Source organism: Diadema antillarum, unplaced genomic scaffold (assembly GCF_040938485.1).
Source record: "Diadema antillarum isolate AM-2024a unplaced genomic scaffold, OU_Dant_1.0 scf00000094, whole genome shotgun sequence".
NCBI classification, from domain to species: Eukaryota; Metazoa; Echinodermata; class Echinoidea; order Diadematoida; family Diadematidae; genus Diadema; species Diadema antillarum.
The window spans coordinates 1,861,651-1,880,763 of NW_027270983.1; the positions used below are offsets into that span (position 1 = coordinate 1,861,651).

General features: G+C 39.4%; 1 protein-coding gene and 1 non-coding gene across 2 annotated transcripts in view; both read left to right on the forward strand.

Moving 5' to 3' along the window:
* Nucleotides 1-19,113, forward strand: part of LOC139718438 (uncharacterized) — a 162,846-nt gene that overhangs the window by 64,755 nt on the left and 78,978 nt on the right. The window contains 8 exon segments of the mRNA XM_071629910.1: nt 2,332-2,383; nt 6,086-6,372; nt 10,838-10,982; nt 12,392-12,537; nt 12,918-13,001; nt 13,516-13,613; nt 14,028-14,312; nt 16,322-16,481. Coding sequence (XP_071486011.1) covers nt 2,332-2,383; nt 6,086-6,372; nt 10,838-10,982; nt 12,392-12,537; nt 12,918-13,001; nt 13,516-13,613; nt 14,028-14,312; nt 16,322-16,481 — 1,257 coding nt within the window.
* On the forward strand, nt 10,032-10,103 carry Trnag-ucc (transfer RNA glycine (anticodon UCC)). The gene has a single exon. It is a non-coding gene; the product is annotated as a tRNA-Gly (tRNA).

The window sequence follows — 19,113 nt, forward strand, 5'->3', positions numbered from 1 at the left end:
TGAGTAGTATTTTAGTATGTCTGGCCAACGTAAAACAGTTTAGACATCATTAATTTCACAGTGGCAAGTTAGAAGCAGAATCAACAAAAAATCTGTCTTGATGGCCAAAATGATACGACAATTAAAAGGGACTTCCGGATGATTTTTCAGACTTTGGCATTTGAAACATCTTTAACTTGGTTACAGAGACTCCAACCCCAAGCACCTTCTGATCTAGAGATTCTCCCGCCTGAAACCCCTAGCAAACGGGAGACTCCAATTTGATGCGCGCGAAGTTCCTTGCTCTAGAGTTCTAGATGCTCTCTCGTTTTATCTACGGCTTATTTTTTCAACATACAATCATATTAAGTAAGAATTCATTTTAAGCGGGAGACACAGAGCCAGGGCGGGAGAAATTAAATCGCAAGCGGGAAACGGGAGATTTTGCAAAAAAAGGGGGATTTCGGCGGGAGATCTCCCGTCGAAAACGGGAGAGTTGGAGTCTCTGTGGTTATACTTGGTACAGAGTTTCAGAATTTATAGCGAATGACATAAGTAATAAGAGTAATTTCAAAAATCACAATAAATGAGCGTGAACAAGGATGATAGCATAGCAGCTTCACCATAGGAATGCAGAATTGGGCGTTCATGGAAGCAGAAAAAAAAAAAACATGCATACATTCTACACAGGTAACGCTGTTAAGCAAGCGGTATTGGAATGGAATTACATTGCTGCATTACTGCAGAACGTGAGTCTCCTACGTCATCATCCTTGTTCAGTGTATTTTTTTTTTTGTCAGAATATTGGTTTCTCTGCTCAAGGAGCACAATAAATTCCACAAATCTATACATGACACTATCGATTTATGTACTGCGTCATAATGAAATGATGGAATTATCTGGAATTCCCATTTTATGGACCTCTTTAAATGAGAGTTTAAAATGCATGATAAAGGTGGAATGCTTGGACGGTTCCGATTTAAATGAAATGAAAAGGCGTTAAACTCAACCGCCCTCGATTCTATCATACCCTTTCACATCAATTTGTTCCTACCCCCTTTTTTATAGCACCATAACAAGCATTTCTCGGTATAACTCACTCCACAATTCAAATGCAAATGAGCTTTGCTCATGGCGTATAACTTCTGAGGATTGTAATCGGACCCAAGGTTAAAGAGAGAGTCGTGCGTAACGCCCCAAAGGGTTGGATCACTTTCAATTCTGCGATCATCCTTTTTGTGTAGTTCACACACAAGAAAGTCGCGGAAGCGTTACAAAATTCAGCCGGGGAATGCGCACTGGACGTGTTTAATTCGTTTTGTATTTCTATTATTTCGACTGGGCTGGAATGGGCAAACAGTGACAAGGAGATTGGGAGGGGACTTAGAAAATTAGAGAAACAAGTGGAGTCGAAGTGATTCGTTTATCCAGGCTCAGAATCCTGTAACGACATCTAAAAAAAAAGACGTCACTTTATTTTGGTCAACTCTCTCTCCTTCACACACACACAATCCCTCGCACACGTATACACATACAAACAAACGCATACAATCACTACGTGCTCTTTGGGAAAAAGACAATGATGCAATCTACATTAGGCCTGTGTTTGAAAAGGAAACTAGTAAAACTCAGAAAAAAAATAAAATCCTTGTTAGAGTTGTATTACTTAAAAAAATACCACTGTCACAGAATGTAGTTGAGAAACTGTGTTCATTTCTACATACAGGCATTGGCCTAACGCAAGTCGCGAGCATTTCACAACTAAACCCAAGTTGGCTAGCTGGCCTTCAGCTACATAATCAACCTAGGAGGAACATGGAAAAATGTTGCTTCCTCCAATGGCATTAAAGCGCAAACCCAGTCCTTGGGTCTTTCACTGGAAGTGTAACAATTACTCTTGTTAAAACAAGATTTAACAAAACAATGTGCGCTGACGAAACATTTCTGCAGATAATGATTAATCTGAAGAATTGATTGTTTCAATTGCGCCATTTATAGAGCTGTTGTAACTTTGCACTTTTAATGGTGACAACTACGTCTTTCTCCGTTTTCTGTTTTCTCTATGTTCAATTCTATTCAATTCATTCTCTTCATTGATTTCATTAAAACAAAAGCAAATGTCAAGGAAGACATTAAAAAGCCTGCCCCTTGAGGGCAGTGATTTCCTTTTCAAAGATACATAGATAGATAGATAGAATTTTTGTGCTGGATCATAATATTTTCTTGAAGTAAGTTACTTGATTTGATCGAGTTATGTGTTCTTTTTATCACCTGCAACGAAATTATAATGTAATCATGAAAGTGATCATTTAAGTCATTCAGAATCGATTGTGGATTTTTTTTTTTCATCAGGGTGAACATGCGCTCTCTCCTTCTGATGTGCAGTACTACACAACTTCGCCAGGTAAGATGCTTTTATCTTATTTTTGTCTATTCTAATTTTTTATTCAAAACAAGCATTTCGTCTGAAATGCTAAGAATGCATATCGCCCCATAGGCGAAGTACGTAAAGCATCTAAAAGATTAGGACAGCATTAAGTTGGGAAATTATGAAGAAGAGCAGACAACACAGATATTAAACGAAAAGTTTCAAGGATAATCAAACTATGACCCCCTTATCACCATTTAGAGTACATGGAAATGGGGGTACATGCAAATGCATGTCATGTCCACATAGTTCGACGTGTTTCGCCCTCATGTAGATTTCCCATTGTTCGTTCAGAATTATGAACACGAATTTCTTGTAGATATAATTTACCGTGCTACTATTTGTTGTCATTGTTGTTTTTCGCACAAAATTGGACGAAACATTTTTGCGACTAAAAATACCCATCGCAAAAATGCATTCAAAAGTAACTCGTACATATTACAGCAAATACAACGTTTTATGGACTCGTAGATGATTCCCTCTCAAACTAGATGGCATCACTGTTAATGCATTTTGTCGCTGGTCTATGGAGACAGTGGAATTAGGAGATATTTTATGACTCCACTGGGAATCTCTTGCAATTGCAATTGTCGTTTTCTCGACATATCACCAACTTTACATGTCAATACCTCTTCCCAGGGTAACGAAAACTGTCTTTATAGGGATTGTATATAAGAAAAACGCAAAATCCCTACTCAGAACGGTATTTGCAGGGTATATAGCCAGCTCCTTTTTTAATGAAAAGTTTTTTCTTCACTTTCCTTGGACGTGAGAGGGTCACAAAAAGGTTAGCCCATTGTTAGCCCCAATCGCCTACTTACCCTCCACTAATGGCACTGTAAAATGTATTGTGTTTTGGTAAACTTTCTTTAGCCTGAGGAAACGGAAGGATTGACTCGCTTGAGGTTCTCATCCAAATCCAGAAGTTATAAGAATAAGATTCCCTTGTTGTCGTACTGGTAACGACTTGTTAGAACACCGAGGATAGATATATCCACCATTCTGTAAAAATGTGATATAACTCATTTTATTATGTTTCATTACATTGCTGGTACTCTGCATCATCAGTATTGTCCCAAGCAAGAGTATACCGAACGTCCTCCCCCCCCCCCAAAAAAAAAAAATATACAACTGGACGCTCCGCAATGAAAACTCTTAAAATAGTTAATCAATCAAAAATACAATTTCAGGGTATGAAATTATAACTTCTTATTCACATCTTACAGAAACCCCATCCGATTTGCTTCGATGGTCAAAGAGAAATGAGGAGTTTTGTAGAGCGTGTCAGGAATCCCTTCCCTCGAAGTTCTGTCCATTGTTTTCACACATTACGCAGTTCCAAGAGCATTGATGCGCTGAACTTGGAAGAATCAGACCCATGCCATGTTTTACAGCGACCCACATTTCTCTTTGACCACGTAACAAAATCGAATGGGGTTTTCGGCAAAATATAGCTAAGAGGTTATGTTTTAAGACTGAGATGTAGCATTTAGACAGTTCAATTATATTATGGGTTATTAATGTGAAAATCTGTTGTTGTTTTTTGGCATATACTGTATAGTACTACACCGTAGCAGTACTTCCGTAAACAAGTGGTAATAGAAAAACTCGAAGCAAAAACCTTTTCATATTCAAGTTAATTGTGATAAGTACCAGAAGATTCCATTACCAGAAGAGTACACCAATCATTTCACTGGGACCCAAGAAAATGTGGAACACATAATTTTTAACGGTTTTACAAGCAGTGTTGGCGATGCGTAGCTGCACAAGGAAACTCACGAGCACGAAGACTCAGACCCATGCCATGTTTTACAACGACCCACATTTCTCTTTGACCACGTAACAAAATCGAATGGGGTTTTCGGCAAAATATACCTGAGAGGTTATGTTTTAAGCCTGAGAAGTAGCATATAGATAGTTCAATTATATTATGGGTTATCAATGTGAAAAGCTGTTGTTCTTTGGCAAATACTGTATAGTACTACACCGTAGCAGTACTTCCGTAAACAAGTGGTAATAGAAAAACTCGAAGCAAAAACCTTTTCATTATCAAGTTAATTGTGATAAGTTGCAGAAGATTCCATTAACAGAAGAGCACACCAATCATTTCACTGGGACCCAAGAAAATGTGGAACACATAATTTTCAACGGTTTTACAAGCAGTGTTGGCGATGCGTAGCTGCACAAGGGAACTCACGAGGTTTATACGTAAATAACTTATGATAATATGATAATAATCCTGTTTCTAGTAGTTATCTGGAACACTTGCAGCATCCGATGCCTCCGTCCCATGAAACAGCATTTGTTTAACTCTACTTTTGTTGCACTGAATATGATTTCTACGGTAGATTCGACGTAGGAGTGGTATGATTGATATACAGGTCAATGGGAGACATAGTTGGAATTGACGTAATTGGAAGATATTTTCCTCGTTTATACAAATTTATCCTCATTTATTCAAATTGAACGGAGAGTGACAATGCCTGTTCATATAGATGGTCTTACTGTGGCTGAAACGCCAAGAATTTCAAGACGGTAACAAATATCGGCGCCCACATTTTGCCCTACCTAATGCATGTAGACCATTTTATCTTGAATCGACGAAATTAAAACGGCTCGCTATAGTATCCCCAAGTCGTGATTTGAAGGAGAACATGACATTGCGACAATTTCATATTTGCGCAAATTGGAATTGGAATTTGTTTGGATTGGGTTTGAAATGGCTTCCTTAGCTTGCTATACGCATCCTCTCACCCGAAATTTAAGAGTTAAATTTTGATTGAGACTGATCAGAATCTTCATTAAGGCGTTCTGTCAACGTGACATGTGTGAATACATAGTTATTCAAATAGCATCATACAATGATGGATCTCGAAAAACGATAAAGATTCATTTCGCTTTGACGAATCATTCCCATTCATTCTGTCATTACTGTATAAATTTCAAGTTATAGGCGTTCTCCGCCCAAATGTTAGCCTTCATTACCGCAACAAAGGAATTCGTAAGAAGTAAAGGCCACTTGACACAAAATCAGATGCAAAAACACCATTTTCTATCATACGATCAAGGTTATTTCCCCCTACCCACAATACCAGCCATAAGACACTGTGGTTGTGGAATCTGACCATAGGAATGTTGAACGTCGGGAACATCATTTTCTGTTCTAGCTAAATGAAATAAGATAAGAACTTGCATATGTGAACTCATTCATGTGTATAGCTATGCTCTAGACAGCATTGGCTACATTCAGAAGGTGATCCTTAACTTCGAGGATTAGCTCGTAATTACATATGGGGCGCTAAATGTCGCATGGTCTTTTTCGTCACGAAATTGTTCTTTTTTTTCGTTGCCAAGTGACAACGTCAATTTCATCGACGAAATGATGATTTTGTTGACATAATAATAAATAGAAATTTCGTCCACTAACAGACTAAATAGCACTCTCGTCGACTAAATAGCAATTTCGACAAGAAATCGTCATTTTGCCGCCGAAATTCATGTCACTTATCAAAAAAAATACGACACGAAATTGTAATTTCGTGGCGTAAGATATCATGCGACACTTGGCGCCCTATACTTAACTGCGAGTTTATCGTCGAAGTTGAGGATCACCATCTGAACGTAACTATTAACTTAATGAGAAGGATGCGAATAATCTGTTTTGAATTCTTCCCGCAGACTATGACTTCGTCAAACCAGTGAGGTTAGGGACGAGGCATCGGCGCGCCCCTGAAGAGGAATCGGTCACCTCCACCCTCGAGTTCTACATCGAAGGCTTCGAGCGCCTGTTCCACCTGCAGCTGCTCGACAGCGCGCAGATCTTCAACGCCGGTCTCGTTGTCAAGAGGATAGGAGCGGACGGTCGGACCCGCCTGGAGCAACCGTCAAAGAGTTGCTACTACCAGGGATTCTTGGTTGGTCAAGAAGAGTCGTCGTCGGCATCGGTCAGCACGTGTAACGGACTGGTAAGAGCAAACAACAATTTATTCATGTATTGATATAGTCATGTATTGATATTATTCATGTATTCATACATACATATATAGATATCCATATATTCATCTGCTCAGTATTCTGTTATCAACCTATTCGTCTATAAATGAATGTCTACATTGTTTTTCACGATATGAATGAATAAGTGGAAGGTGAATTAGTTTTCCTGGCGGAGTGATTATATCCTTGTGTCAAAATAAATAGGCTATATTTGAAGTTTGTGCAGGAAAAGGGCAGTGTGAGTCGAATCAGTGTTTGGAACGACAGAATAACGGAAAGTCATCTTCACAGTTCACCCATGAGTGACTGTATACATGGGATGATTGGTAGCTTGCCTTTCTTGCTCTTTTAAACATCGTGTCCTCTGAATGTAAATGAATGCAGTACATTAAGCAATAGACATTGAAAGAATGTGAAATCCGCTGAAGAAAAGTGATTCTACCGCATGTCATTTTGGAGGGAGTCTGATCATATTGGTGACCAAGAAGAAAAAAGATTTTGTTATATAGTTAAGCTCAAATGAAAACAAAAAATTAAAGCAAACACACGTAAATTATTACAAGTCTGGGTTTTATTTCAAATTTCACATTGCATAATCATATCTTAATGTTCTTGACCCACTGTCGACGACCCTGTCGCTTGGAAGTATTTAAATCTGTCACGAGGGAATGTGGATTGTTAAGCTGTACGTGTATTTGACATTTATTGCAAACCGTTAATTGTTTTGTATTTACATCTTTCAAATCATGGCGAAGTTAGATATGTGACCTCGAAAAACGTCTTTTTTAAACGATCTTTAGGGTATGAAGTACGGTTAGAATTTAGGATACGATAAGCAGTGTCAAGAATGCTAACGTCCTCTAAAACTGTCAATAGCAATATTAAAGTTACATATTACTGTAAATCACATATTTCTAACCTTTACCATACATATTATATTCCATTCGATTGGAGTAAAGATACTGAAGTAGTCTCCGTTTCTGTATCTTATATCGTACATTCATTCTTTATCATCAATATTCAAGCTCTGTCCATCTGATATCAAATCAATTTTGAGTCTAAAAAGTGAACGAATATACTTGTGAAATAATCTCTACATATTCCACAACATTCGATATAAAAAATCATTCCATTTTTTTTTAATTGAAGACCAGCGAAATGTGTCTGTTTATTTCGAGGGGTCACACCCATCCATGCGTGGAAGGGGCGATAGGGCCCAAACTGGACACGTGCTGGCTATCGAATGACCCAAACTGCACGGTAGTGTTTGAAAAGGGGGCCTACTCAGGGTCAGTCTTTGAAGGTCGGATGATTTCGGGCCAGCCCGACACAAGGCGAGGAGGAGATGTCACTTGTTATCTTTCTGTCATTGTTGTGGTTAGACTAAAAACGACAATCAACAAAAACTTTAGCGAAAAAACAAACAAACAAATACATTGCGGAAACTCCACCCCATCTTTTGGCGCAAGGCATGCCGGGATAACACAAACGCGTTCGGGGAATAAATAGAAAATCTTTTCTTCCTCTGCGATTTTGTGGAGAAAATCACAAAAAAAGAAAGGCGTTGTCAGCAATCAATTTATCCCGGATAGAATAGGTTGAATTGAGAGGGAGAGCTATCACACCCTGGCACGAACGATATGAGTCATCCAAGTCGGTAACGATATAACTCCGTCCTAAAATTCATCCTTTCTTCCATGCCGTTCATGTTTGTTCCCCAGTCCCCAAATGAGAGTGCGCGACAACAAATTGTTTGACCCCATGTGAGAACATAATCATTCTAATAATGAATCTGACATGGACAATCCATCCATTTTGTAATCTTTGATCATTCATGTATGATTTAAGTTTTCCTGTGTATCTTTTAATGTGAAATGGAAAATAAGTAAACAAACGCACAAACCCATGGTATTTGAAATCGGTAAAATTACGTAATATGACGCTGATTCTATAACATGTGACGTTATGTAGCTGATTTCGCTTATTTCCAACAAGACAATCTTTACCTTTGGTTGGTTTTGACTCCCAGTCGAGTGTTGTCTACGGCGGTTGTAAGTTCAATTCTAAGTGTTCTTTTCATGTATTTCAGGCATGACCCGATTTTTTCCCCTTCAAGAAATAATGAGCTCACTATAGACCTCACAGATCGCTAAAGGTTATGTTTAGATAAAACACATATAATTTTCAACACTTTTGTTTCCTATTTCTTGTAAAATGTCTCGGCGCCTGTATTTCATTCCGTCTTCATTTACATAAAACGATCCATGTATGTGTCATTTTGTTTTGCATGGCTCATGATATATGAAGCGGGCTGAATCGTAGACGTGTTAAACTCTAAGGCTTAAACTGACGAGAAGGTCGTGCATAGTACCATAATCACCGTGTCACCACAGTAATAATGAAGGGTGTGGTCGAATTAGAAACTGGAGCGTTCGCGTTCTATTGACGTCGAGAATCACTGAAGCGTACCACTCGCCGATCCGTCGACTGGTCAAAAGCAGCCCCCAAGAGTGCGGACAAGGGTTTCCAGAAATGAGCTATTTACGAAAGATGTCCGCGATCGATAGTCCCCAAAGAACACATCATCGCAGAGTCCCGGTGGCTGATGATATTTTCGATCGAAACTGCGAAACGAGCGATGAGAAGTCTTTTGTTATTCAAGTTAAAGCTGACATTGAACAATGATATTGAACGGAGTCTGACTGTTATTTTCTCACAAGAGTCATGAAGCCAAAACCATCTCAAACTAAACAATCTCCCGTCCAAGATCACTCGACCCACCAATAGCCCCTACAAAACTGTAAAGCCTATTTGTCCGGACATGAATACAGCCCAAATCCCAAAGTATCGCTGTCCTGTAGTAAGCGAAACTGATTTACTCTGAGAAAAAGACTTGCACAAACAAGCTTACCTTGTGACATGTCTGTGGAATAGACTGCTCAAGTAAAGCATAGCAAGACGAGGCGAGTTGTGTAGTGAAGTGTAGGTGAGACGTGTAGTAGTCCTTACAAGAAATCGCTTGAGTAATCGTTGTTTTGTTTTTTGTTGTTGTTGTTGTTGTTGTTGTTGTTATTGTTATTATTATTTTTTTTATCTTGGGACAAGGAGGAGCGTTCCGTATACAAGTTGATGTGTGTGTTCGTGCGTGTGTCTTTTATCATCACTCACCCAAGAAAAAAAAATCTACTTGGTTAACCTAAAAATCAGTGGAACAAAAGAAAGCCACCTTTACAAGCTTTCAGATAAGATAATAAGATGTTTGTAGTCCTTTGAATCACCTGCAGATGCGTCATATTCACCGCTGATTATTCTTGCTTAATTGCTTTAAAATATAAAATGTGATATACTGTATATTAAATATATATATATATATCATATTTTCTCATATCTTTCTCATCATCTCACATATGCAAAATTATTCAGGAGAAGCCAAAAAGCTGTTGTAGCGGTGATCTCTTTCGCAAAAAACATTATCCCAATTCACCGCTACGTGAATCTCATTGCAGATCCAGCTGAGGCACGCGACTGGTCGTTATTCATAACTCACTGCCCCAAAAAGGAACGTATGCTAAAGAGTTGAAAGGTTGGTCCGTCGGGTATTCGAGCTTGGGTCTGCCTGAATCGCTATGACGTCTCCGTGGCCGAGCGGTTAAGGCGTTGGCGTTCCATGCCAAAGACCCGGGTTCGATTCCCGGCGGAGACCAATTTTTCAACTCTTGCGCTTTTCCAAAAAGGAGGAACAGTAATAAGAGGAATAACGATGTCAAAGCTACGCATCGATTTCTCCTCCCTTTCTCATATCTCACACACACACACACACACACACACACACACACACATATATATATATATATATATATATATATATATATATGTATTATAAGTATTTTTATTGTTCACGTTTAATCATATCTCGAAGTCATGGGGCCAATTACATCCTTAATGATAGAGTTGACTTAGGTTATGGGAATATAATAAATGACTTGTTATAAGTCAAAACTCATCATCTAGGAGCTGAAGAAAAAAACAACAAGCAAAGAAGAAAAAAAAGCCTCCTGAAAAATTAAGAAAATAAAAGACTCGCTCCCCTTCCCTCAATCGTGTTTACAGGCACACGTGCCGCCATACACTTTACTTATCACCATGAATCTTAAAAGAAAAAAAAAACTCACACATCCAAGCAACCCCTCCCCCCCCCCAAAAAAAAAAAGATAATCCATGGAAACGAACAATGTTTTAGTACATCACAATACACAGTCAAGGGAACGTTAGTTTTTATGTACATGTTGACGAAAGTTGTTGTTTTTTTTTAATTTTGATGCCTTATTTACACAAATTTGGGAAAGGAGTCCAAACCGAATATAGTTATATCGCTGGTATATTCCTGGATTTATCACTGGTCTTAAAAACAACCCCTTTCTGCTCCATACCATGCAGTCCGGTACGATCAAGACAGCGGAGGGAACGTTCGGAATCAAACCCTTGAAGGACATCCACTCCCAATTAGTTAAGGGATCTGACGATGTGGACACGCCAACGCACATCATGTACAAAATGGATTCCGAAGAGTTCTCGTCAAAGAGTAATACTGAAGGTACGTATGACTCAACTACAACCTTTGACCGCAATAAATCATCCTACAATGTAATTTGCGTAGACCACAAGTCTACCCACATAAAGCCATTTCTTTGGTACAAACAATTTAAACACTTACCTGTGTTTTTTCATGTTTTTTTTTCAAATATTCAAGTAACTCCTTACTAACAAAGATACAATAAAGGGATATTCTATAATTATAATGTTTTCTACCATCAATGCACAATACATAAACTCATTATAAATGCTATATTATTATCCGATGGATATCATACCGAAAACTATTTATAGTATCTTTATTTCTATCATGCGTGCAAGGGTACACAATAATGCAGACAAATTGCTGCACCCAACCAAAAGTGGTTTGCCAGGGACCTACGAAAGCAGCTGATTATGACCAGCCCGCCTCCGTAGTGCAGACAAGAGTATTTTTCATTAACATTGTTATTCAATTCCATTTCGAAAATAGGACAAAATAACTCTTGGCAGTCCGAAAGCCCGCCCAGGCCCACCCGACATAGCGATGACGAGTGCACATTGAAAAAGTTTATATGGTGTTGAAGTAATAATTATGTATTTCATCCATCCTCTGTATAATTATGTTGCTTCGAGAAATCAATAAATTCTATCATTTGAAAAAAAGTCTACCCACATTATTTTGTATTAGAAAGTGTGTCGTGATAGCTGAGGTAAAATGGGTTATATATGCCTCATGATTCAAATCACATTTCTCTTTCAAATGATCTAATATAACTAAGCACCAAATGCATTTCCCATTTTATAGAAAACTACCTAGAATACGACTTTTCGTTGTGATGATAGCCATGAAATAATATTGTAATATGTTAATGATGAAATGATACTGTAATATGTTAAGGAAGAGAGCTCTCTACCCCCCCCCCCCCAAAAAAAAAAAGAGAGAAAGAAATGCACTTGCCAAAAGCAAATGTTACAGATGAATGAACCTATTCTTTAGATGAACATGCCTATTAGTTTATTTGTTTGTTTGTTTTTTTGAGGGGGAGGGTGGGACTGCTTTATTTGTAGAGTTACTGAATATCACTATTATCTTAATTTTTCTTGTGCGACATATTATATATTTAAAAAAAGGAATTCGAGTCTGGCTATTGTCCGTGAACAGCAAAAAGCTGAATCGTTTGAAACTACCATGTGTGTCAGATTGCTGCAAACAATCGTATTTTTAAAAGTTTTTTTAGAAGGGCTTCAGGCCTGATATCTATGTATAATTGTATATGTTAGATACAATTTGATAAACAAAAGTCTTGCTTATAAGATACGACAAACAACATTTAGTGGTGCAGTATGGAACAATTGCAGTATGATGTACATCCTCGATTTGCGTAATAACGGTCAAGCGATGAACCTCTTCTGCAGGTACACGACCAAAGAATACGCAGAGACGAGAAAGGCGGGAAATCAGCGGACCTAAACTTGTTGAGACCTATGTTGTGGCAGACAACACGATGTTTGACGCGTACGGGAGTGACACTGAATTCTACCTCTTCAATATTCTGAACCAGGTAGGATGGTTTGAAAATATCAAGTGTGTAATCGAGTAGATGTTTTCTAGTATTGAATGGAAAAACTGTATTTGATATTGTCATCAGTTTACTCTCATTACGCATACCGCAATTGTTTTGAGAAAAGAGCACGTTGTGATCTTGAACACTGAGAAACTCACAGAGAACAGATGACATCCTCTTTTATGTACTTGTAACTGAATGTCATTTTCTTCTTGAAGACTACTCTACTGTTGAGAGATAAAAGAGATAAATAATATGCTACTTCTGAAAAGACTTGATTTTCCGTGCGTTTTCCGTGCTCGTAAACTACTCAGCTATTATAGACAGTCATAGATATCATTATTCCTAATCGTTGTCTTTGTGACTTACCCGTGTAGGTTGCAGGATTGTTTCAAGACAGTACGCTATCTCCTGAACTGAAACTTCAAATCAATGGGATCACAATTCTGGAATCGCCACAGGTGAGTTATAAAAAAAGAAATCAACAACAGCAAACAATTGTATTCTCCTTTCAGTAGGTCAATGACAAGGGTAGCGTTGCTTGATATCTTCCAATGAGAAAAGTTTTCATGAACCGTGCAGGATTGCCTCACGTTGATTGGCTCAATCTTGCACGCGGTTTGACCAATCATCGCTTTCTGTCCCTGCCGCGATACTTGTGTTCCTACGTGATACCAGGGAGGTGTGAAGAGTGATACACGAAGGGCTCGTGTACACTCTCGCCCGCCGTTCCCTATCGCGGCGGCCACGGCAGGCACACGGCGGCCTTATGCTAACGATGGGACGATCGACTGGCTGCCAGCCAGTGCAGCGGTGGCTCGCTGCTCGATGCTGGGGCGCGGCGCGGCGTGGCACTTGCCGTTGACTTGTACAGTGATTGTGGTGCGGCGCTCAGTGAATGATAATCAATTACAGTACCTCTCACGCTAGTAAAATGTGAATCTCATGTATTGGGGTCTATGTATTTCTTTTCAGACCAATCTCGATTTGACGAACGAGCTCTCGCATTCCCTGAAAAACTTCTGTGAGTGGCAGAAAGACCACAGTTCCGACATCTCGGTGCTTCTGACGAGGTAAGTTTGAACTCCTCCCCACATACTGAGTTTGGTGTAGTGTTGTGTGTAATAAATGGGAGAAGGTTACTAAAACTGAAATCAGATAAAGATTGTTCCTGACAATTATATTATACGTTTCTGAAAAGGATGCAACAAAAAAGAGAAAAGCTGTATCCAGTTCTAGTACGATGCTAGATTTATCTAACTGAATGAAGGCTGTATTAGTGTAACTATTCAATTTGAATTTAATAAGGACAACTCATGATAAACAATAGTCCATGTGATGTAGAATAAGGAAGAATGTTGTCTGTACAGAGTAGGCCCTATACGAAATTATATGGTATACTGATAGTACCCTAGGTAATTATTAAGTAAGGTTTTCAAAGTCAGACTTTGGAAAATGTTGGATTGGTGTGCTGTACTTTTACGCAGATTGAATCTACAAATTGGAGGCAACAGCGATGTAACAGGCAAAGCCAGTGATGTCGGCGGTGCCTGTGATCCCAGCAGGCGTTGCGTCATCGCCCAGGACCATGGACCGAGCGGAGCAATCTTTACCCTGGCCCATGAGATGGGCCACAGCCTGGGCATGTACCATGATGATGCCGACAGTGGTTGCTACAACAACGGAAACATTATGGCCTCCGGCAACACTGGTGGCACTGAGGCTTTCCAGTGGTCACAATGTAGCCGCAACGATCTCGGTGACTTTTTGAGGTAAGAAGTTTGAAAGTATGGTACAAAAATCTTGTGTCGTCACAACAAATAAATGACAGTCTTTAACATACACAAATTCCAGAAATCCAGAGGATCGTATTGGTATCTACTTGATTGCCGTTCTGGTCCTCCTCACACAATAATGAATGCAATACATGTTGTTCATCTGTATTGTGTATCGCTTACTGGAAAAGTGGAAATTTTCGCAGTGTTGAAATTTTCGCGCATTTTGCGCAACCCGAAATTAGTGCGAAAATAAAAGCATGAAAACATTATTTGTTTCCCATATGTTCCAGTAGTTGATGTCTTGATTCCGCAGAATTAAAAACGTGCGAAACTCTTCTAGTAAACCCCGCCGAGCGTGAAAAATTAGTCACACGGAAATATCCACTTTTGCAGTATCAGTCATATTCACACAATGTTGTGTTTGCATACCTGTTTTTGTCCCCGCCGAACGAGTTCGAGCAGGGGACTATGAAACGGGCTCCGTACGTGTGTGTGTCCGTGTGTCCGTCCGTGTGTCCGTCCGTCCGTCCGTCCGTGTGTCCGTGTGTCCGTGTGTGCGTCCGTGTGTGATCAAAATCTTCAATTTGCTACTTCTCTGTCATTTATGAGCCAATTTTGATTCTGTTTGCTTTATATGATAGCACTACATGGGAGCTTTGAAACTTCTACACAGAATTTCAGTCGTGACCTTTGACCTTGACCTTTGACCTATATTGTACATTTTGCTACAAAATGCTACTCCTTCGCCATTTCTAACCCGATTTCGATTCCGTTTGCTTTATGTGATGGCACTAGGTGAGGGCTTCAAAACTTCTACACAGAATTTTGACCTTTGACTTCTTTGACCTTTGACCTTGATTTTTTGACCTATATTGTACATTTTGCTACAAAATGCTACTCCTTCGCCATTTCTAACCCGATTTCGATTCCGTTTGCTTTATGTGATGGCACTAGGTGAGGGCTTCAAAACTTCTACACAGAATTTTGACCTTTGACTTCTTTGACCTTTGACCTTGATTTCTGACCTATATTGTACATTTTGCTACGAAATGCTACTCCTTCGCCATTTTTAACCCGATTTCGATTCCGTTTGCTTTATATGATGGCACTAGTTGAGGGCTTCAAAACTTCTACACAGAATTTTGACCTTTGACTTCTTTGACCTTTGACCTTGATTTTTAACCTATATTGTGCATTTTGCTACAGAATGCTACTCCTGCGCCATTTCTAACCCGATTTCGATTCCGTTTGCTTTATGTGATAGCACTAGGTGAGGGCTTCAAAACTTCTACACAGAATTTTGACCTTTGTCTTCTTTGACCTTTGACCTTGATTTTTGACCTATATTGTACATTGGCTACAAAATGCTACTCCTTCGCCATTTCTAACCCAATTTCGATTCCATTTGCTTTATGTGATGGCGCTAGGTGAGGGCTTCAAAACTTCTACACAGAATTTTGACCTTTGACTTCTTTGACCTTTGACCTTGATTTTTTACCTATATTGCACATTTTGTTACAAAATGCTACTTCCGGCGGGGACATATGTTACGCACCGCGTAATTTCTACTTTTCCTTGTTTCAGTTCTCATGGACTCATAATTAGATCTTATAATATTAGAACGTATTTATGACATGTAATTAATGGCTGAGAAAAGTTTGTGATAAAAGATTGTCTCTTTCTTTATAAGGATGAAAAAAAATAACAGATACAATTTGGGCACATGTACACCCACACATGCCAGATCTGCACAGTTGGCAATGATTAATACACATTCAGGGTTGCCCAAGTCAAGCTTTTATCCATTTGTGTATTATCAAGGATTAAATCAGTTACCACCCCAAAAGGATGACAGTGTTCTCCGCTCCCACATTCAGTTTCACAATTGCATTAAACTTATTGTAGGTGTGATATTATCTAGGTTTCTTCGGAGAAGGTGTGTTCATTTGTTTTCCCATGTGTTTCAATGACCCTAGATATCTCCTTGCTTATCTTCTTTCCAGTTCACCAGAGTCAGAATGTCTGGACAACACAAACAATGATGTTCCAGTGGTCAGCAGCGAGTCCGTCGTCATGCCTGGCTATTTCTATGATGCTAGCCAGCAGTGTCGATTGACCTTTGGTCCCGAGGCTGTCGTTGCTGAGGGCTATATTGAATCAGAGGTAATCCAGAAGTTCAGAGATAATTTTTAGGAAGAGTGAAAAAAAATATAAAAAAAGAATGACATTGACCCTCCCTTGCAGCATTTTTTGTTTGTTTGTAGGAAAGAAACTCTCTAGAAATGTGTAGAATAGCAAAACAGGTTTTCAAATTTTCATGTTAGGATAATGGCATAACTGTTGTTAAAGGGACATTGCAGACAAATTCTGTAATTTCACATCATTTAGAACACATATTGATAGTGCCATGTATAGATTTGTGGAATTTATAGTCGTCCTTGAGGTGATAAATCAGTACTCTGCAAAACCCAAACATAGTGATAGGGGCTCACATATTCCAGTAATGCACCAATGTCATTACATAGCAATACCACTTCCTTAACAAGTGTGTAGACTTTATGTACAGTGTATGCTTTCTTTTGTTCTACTTCCTGGAGCACCTCAATCATGCATTCATATGTGAGTCATCATCCTCACTCATTGTGGTTTGTTATGACTTTGAAAGCAGTTTTATTCCTCATCCCAATTACTATAAATTCTGAAACTCTGTAGTCAGTTAAACTCTTTATTTGCCATGGTGGAAACCCCCTGTGTTCCACGTTATTCTGAGACACCAAGGTAGTCGTGCTTTGAGAAAGAATTCTGTTTTTCCAATCTATATGACTTCTACTAATTTCTGTTAAGCTGGACATATAGTGAGCAAAGTTATAGAGGGAATGCCAAGCTTTGCTTTGATATAAATTGTATGACAAATTTATTTTTAATTTTTCTTTTGAATGACCAGTTGCTACATTACTGTAAAGGCGTGACTTTTGCACATAAAACCCTGACAGAAACTTAGAATTTACACGCAAATCTAGTTGGGAACACCGCTTGATAGTCAATCACTGTAAGAGGTGTATAGCGCCACCTCTTGAGAGAAACATTACAGTGAATAAAGTCTAACAGTTGTACTCTTAGACCCGATGTAAAATGTCTTCAATCAGTATGATTCCCCACCATTGATAGTGAACCCGAGTCATTGTAGGGTAGCTGAGAGATCCAGCATACAACAGCAATGATACATGGTGTCAGGAGAGGAGCTAAAATTTGTTTGCCGGTCGGAAATTGTGCCGACAGCCGGGATGATTGCGCTCCTAGCGGCAACACAGTACATCGAATGATATGAGTGGGGCTGGTTGGAAGTGAACATTGAACAGTGCATTGCGACGGTGAGTTTGCAACCCCGATTCGGAGATATGAATATATCGTGCAGAAATGAGAATTATCATTATGAAGTGACAACTGTAGTGAACTGAGTGATTGGCGTGAATTGAGAAAATTTTCACGTTTTGCAGAGAAGGGTGCTGAAAACTGTGTGACCGGATATACCAGTGAGGAAAAGTCCCATTGGTATAACACGTGCTCGTGACCGGATATACCGACCAGATTTTTTCAGATTTGAAATTTCATCATGGAGCAGTTGAAACCCCCAAAAGAGTTAGATTTTGAAGCGAGCAACCTTCCAAAAGAATGGAAGCAGTGGAGGGAAGAATTCTCTTTGTTTGTTGCATTAGCAATGACTGAAAAACCAGATGAAGTCAAAGTGCAGATGCTCAAATACTTGATTGGACCTAGAGGTCGCGAGATTTACAAAACTGTCCGGCCAGAGGTGGAAACGCTAGAGAATGCATTGGATGCCTTGGGCAAGCATTGTGACCCGCCCAAGAATGAGACTGTGAATCGCTATCGTTTCTTTACCAGGAAGCAAGAGCATGGAGAAGGTTTTGACTCCTTCCTCACAGAATTGAAATTGCTTGCAGAACAATGCAATTTTGGTGACCTTCGAGATTCCCTCATCAGGGACCGCATCATCTGTGGCATTCAGGAAAATGCAATGCGGGAAAGACTCCTGAGAGAATCGACATTGATTTTTGATAAATGTGTCCAAGCCTGCAGAGCAGCAGAGTTGAGCAAAAGAGATGCCGGAGTTCTTGTTCAACAGCAGATTGATGCTGAAGTACACGCAGTAAAAAAGATTGGCCGACCACAGAAGAAAGGCAAGTTCCCCGTCAGTCACCTTCAGACTGGCCAACCGCAGAAGAAAGGCAAGTCTACCGGCAATCAGCCTCAGTGGTGTCACTTTTGTGGGACAAAGCATGTCCTGAAAAAAGAACGCTGTCCTGCTTACGGAAAGAAATGCACTCGTTGTGACAAAATGAACCATTTCCACTCGGTTTGCAAATCCACTATATTGTCTTCAAAAGTGCATGAAATGACAGAGCAAACTGAGGAATTTGATTCTGAGCAAGAGTTGAAAACAGTGACAGAATTCGTTGATGACATCAAGTCAGTTAAGGTAGCACCTTCAAGAAGTCTACATGCAACAATGTTGGTAGAAGGCCAACAAATCAGATTTCAGCTCGACTCTGGCGCAACATGTAATGTGCTTCCACGACACAAGATAGCTCTTGATGACAAACGCTTAAAACCGACAAGCAATGTACTATCAATGTACAATAAGACAATTGTAAAGCCTGCTGGCAGATGTACCTTTGATGTCATCAATCCTAGGAATACAGAACAGTTCCAGGTTGATTTTTTGATTGTTGACCTGCCAGATGTTACGCCTATTTTGGGTAGCAAGACTGTGCAG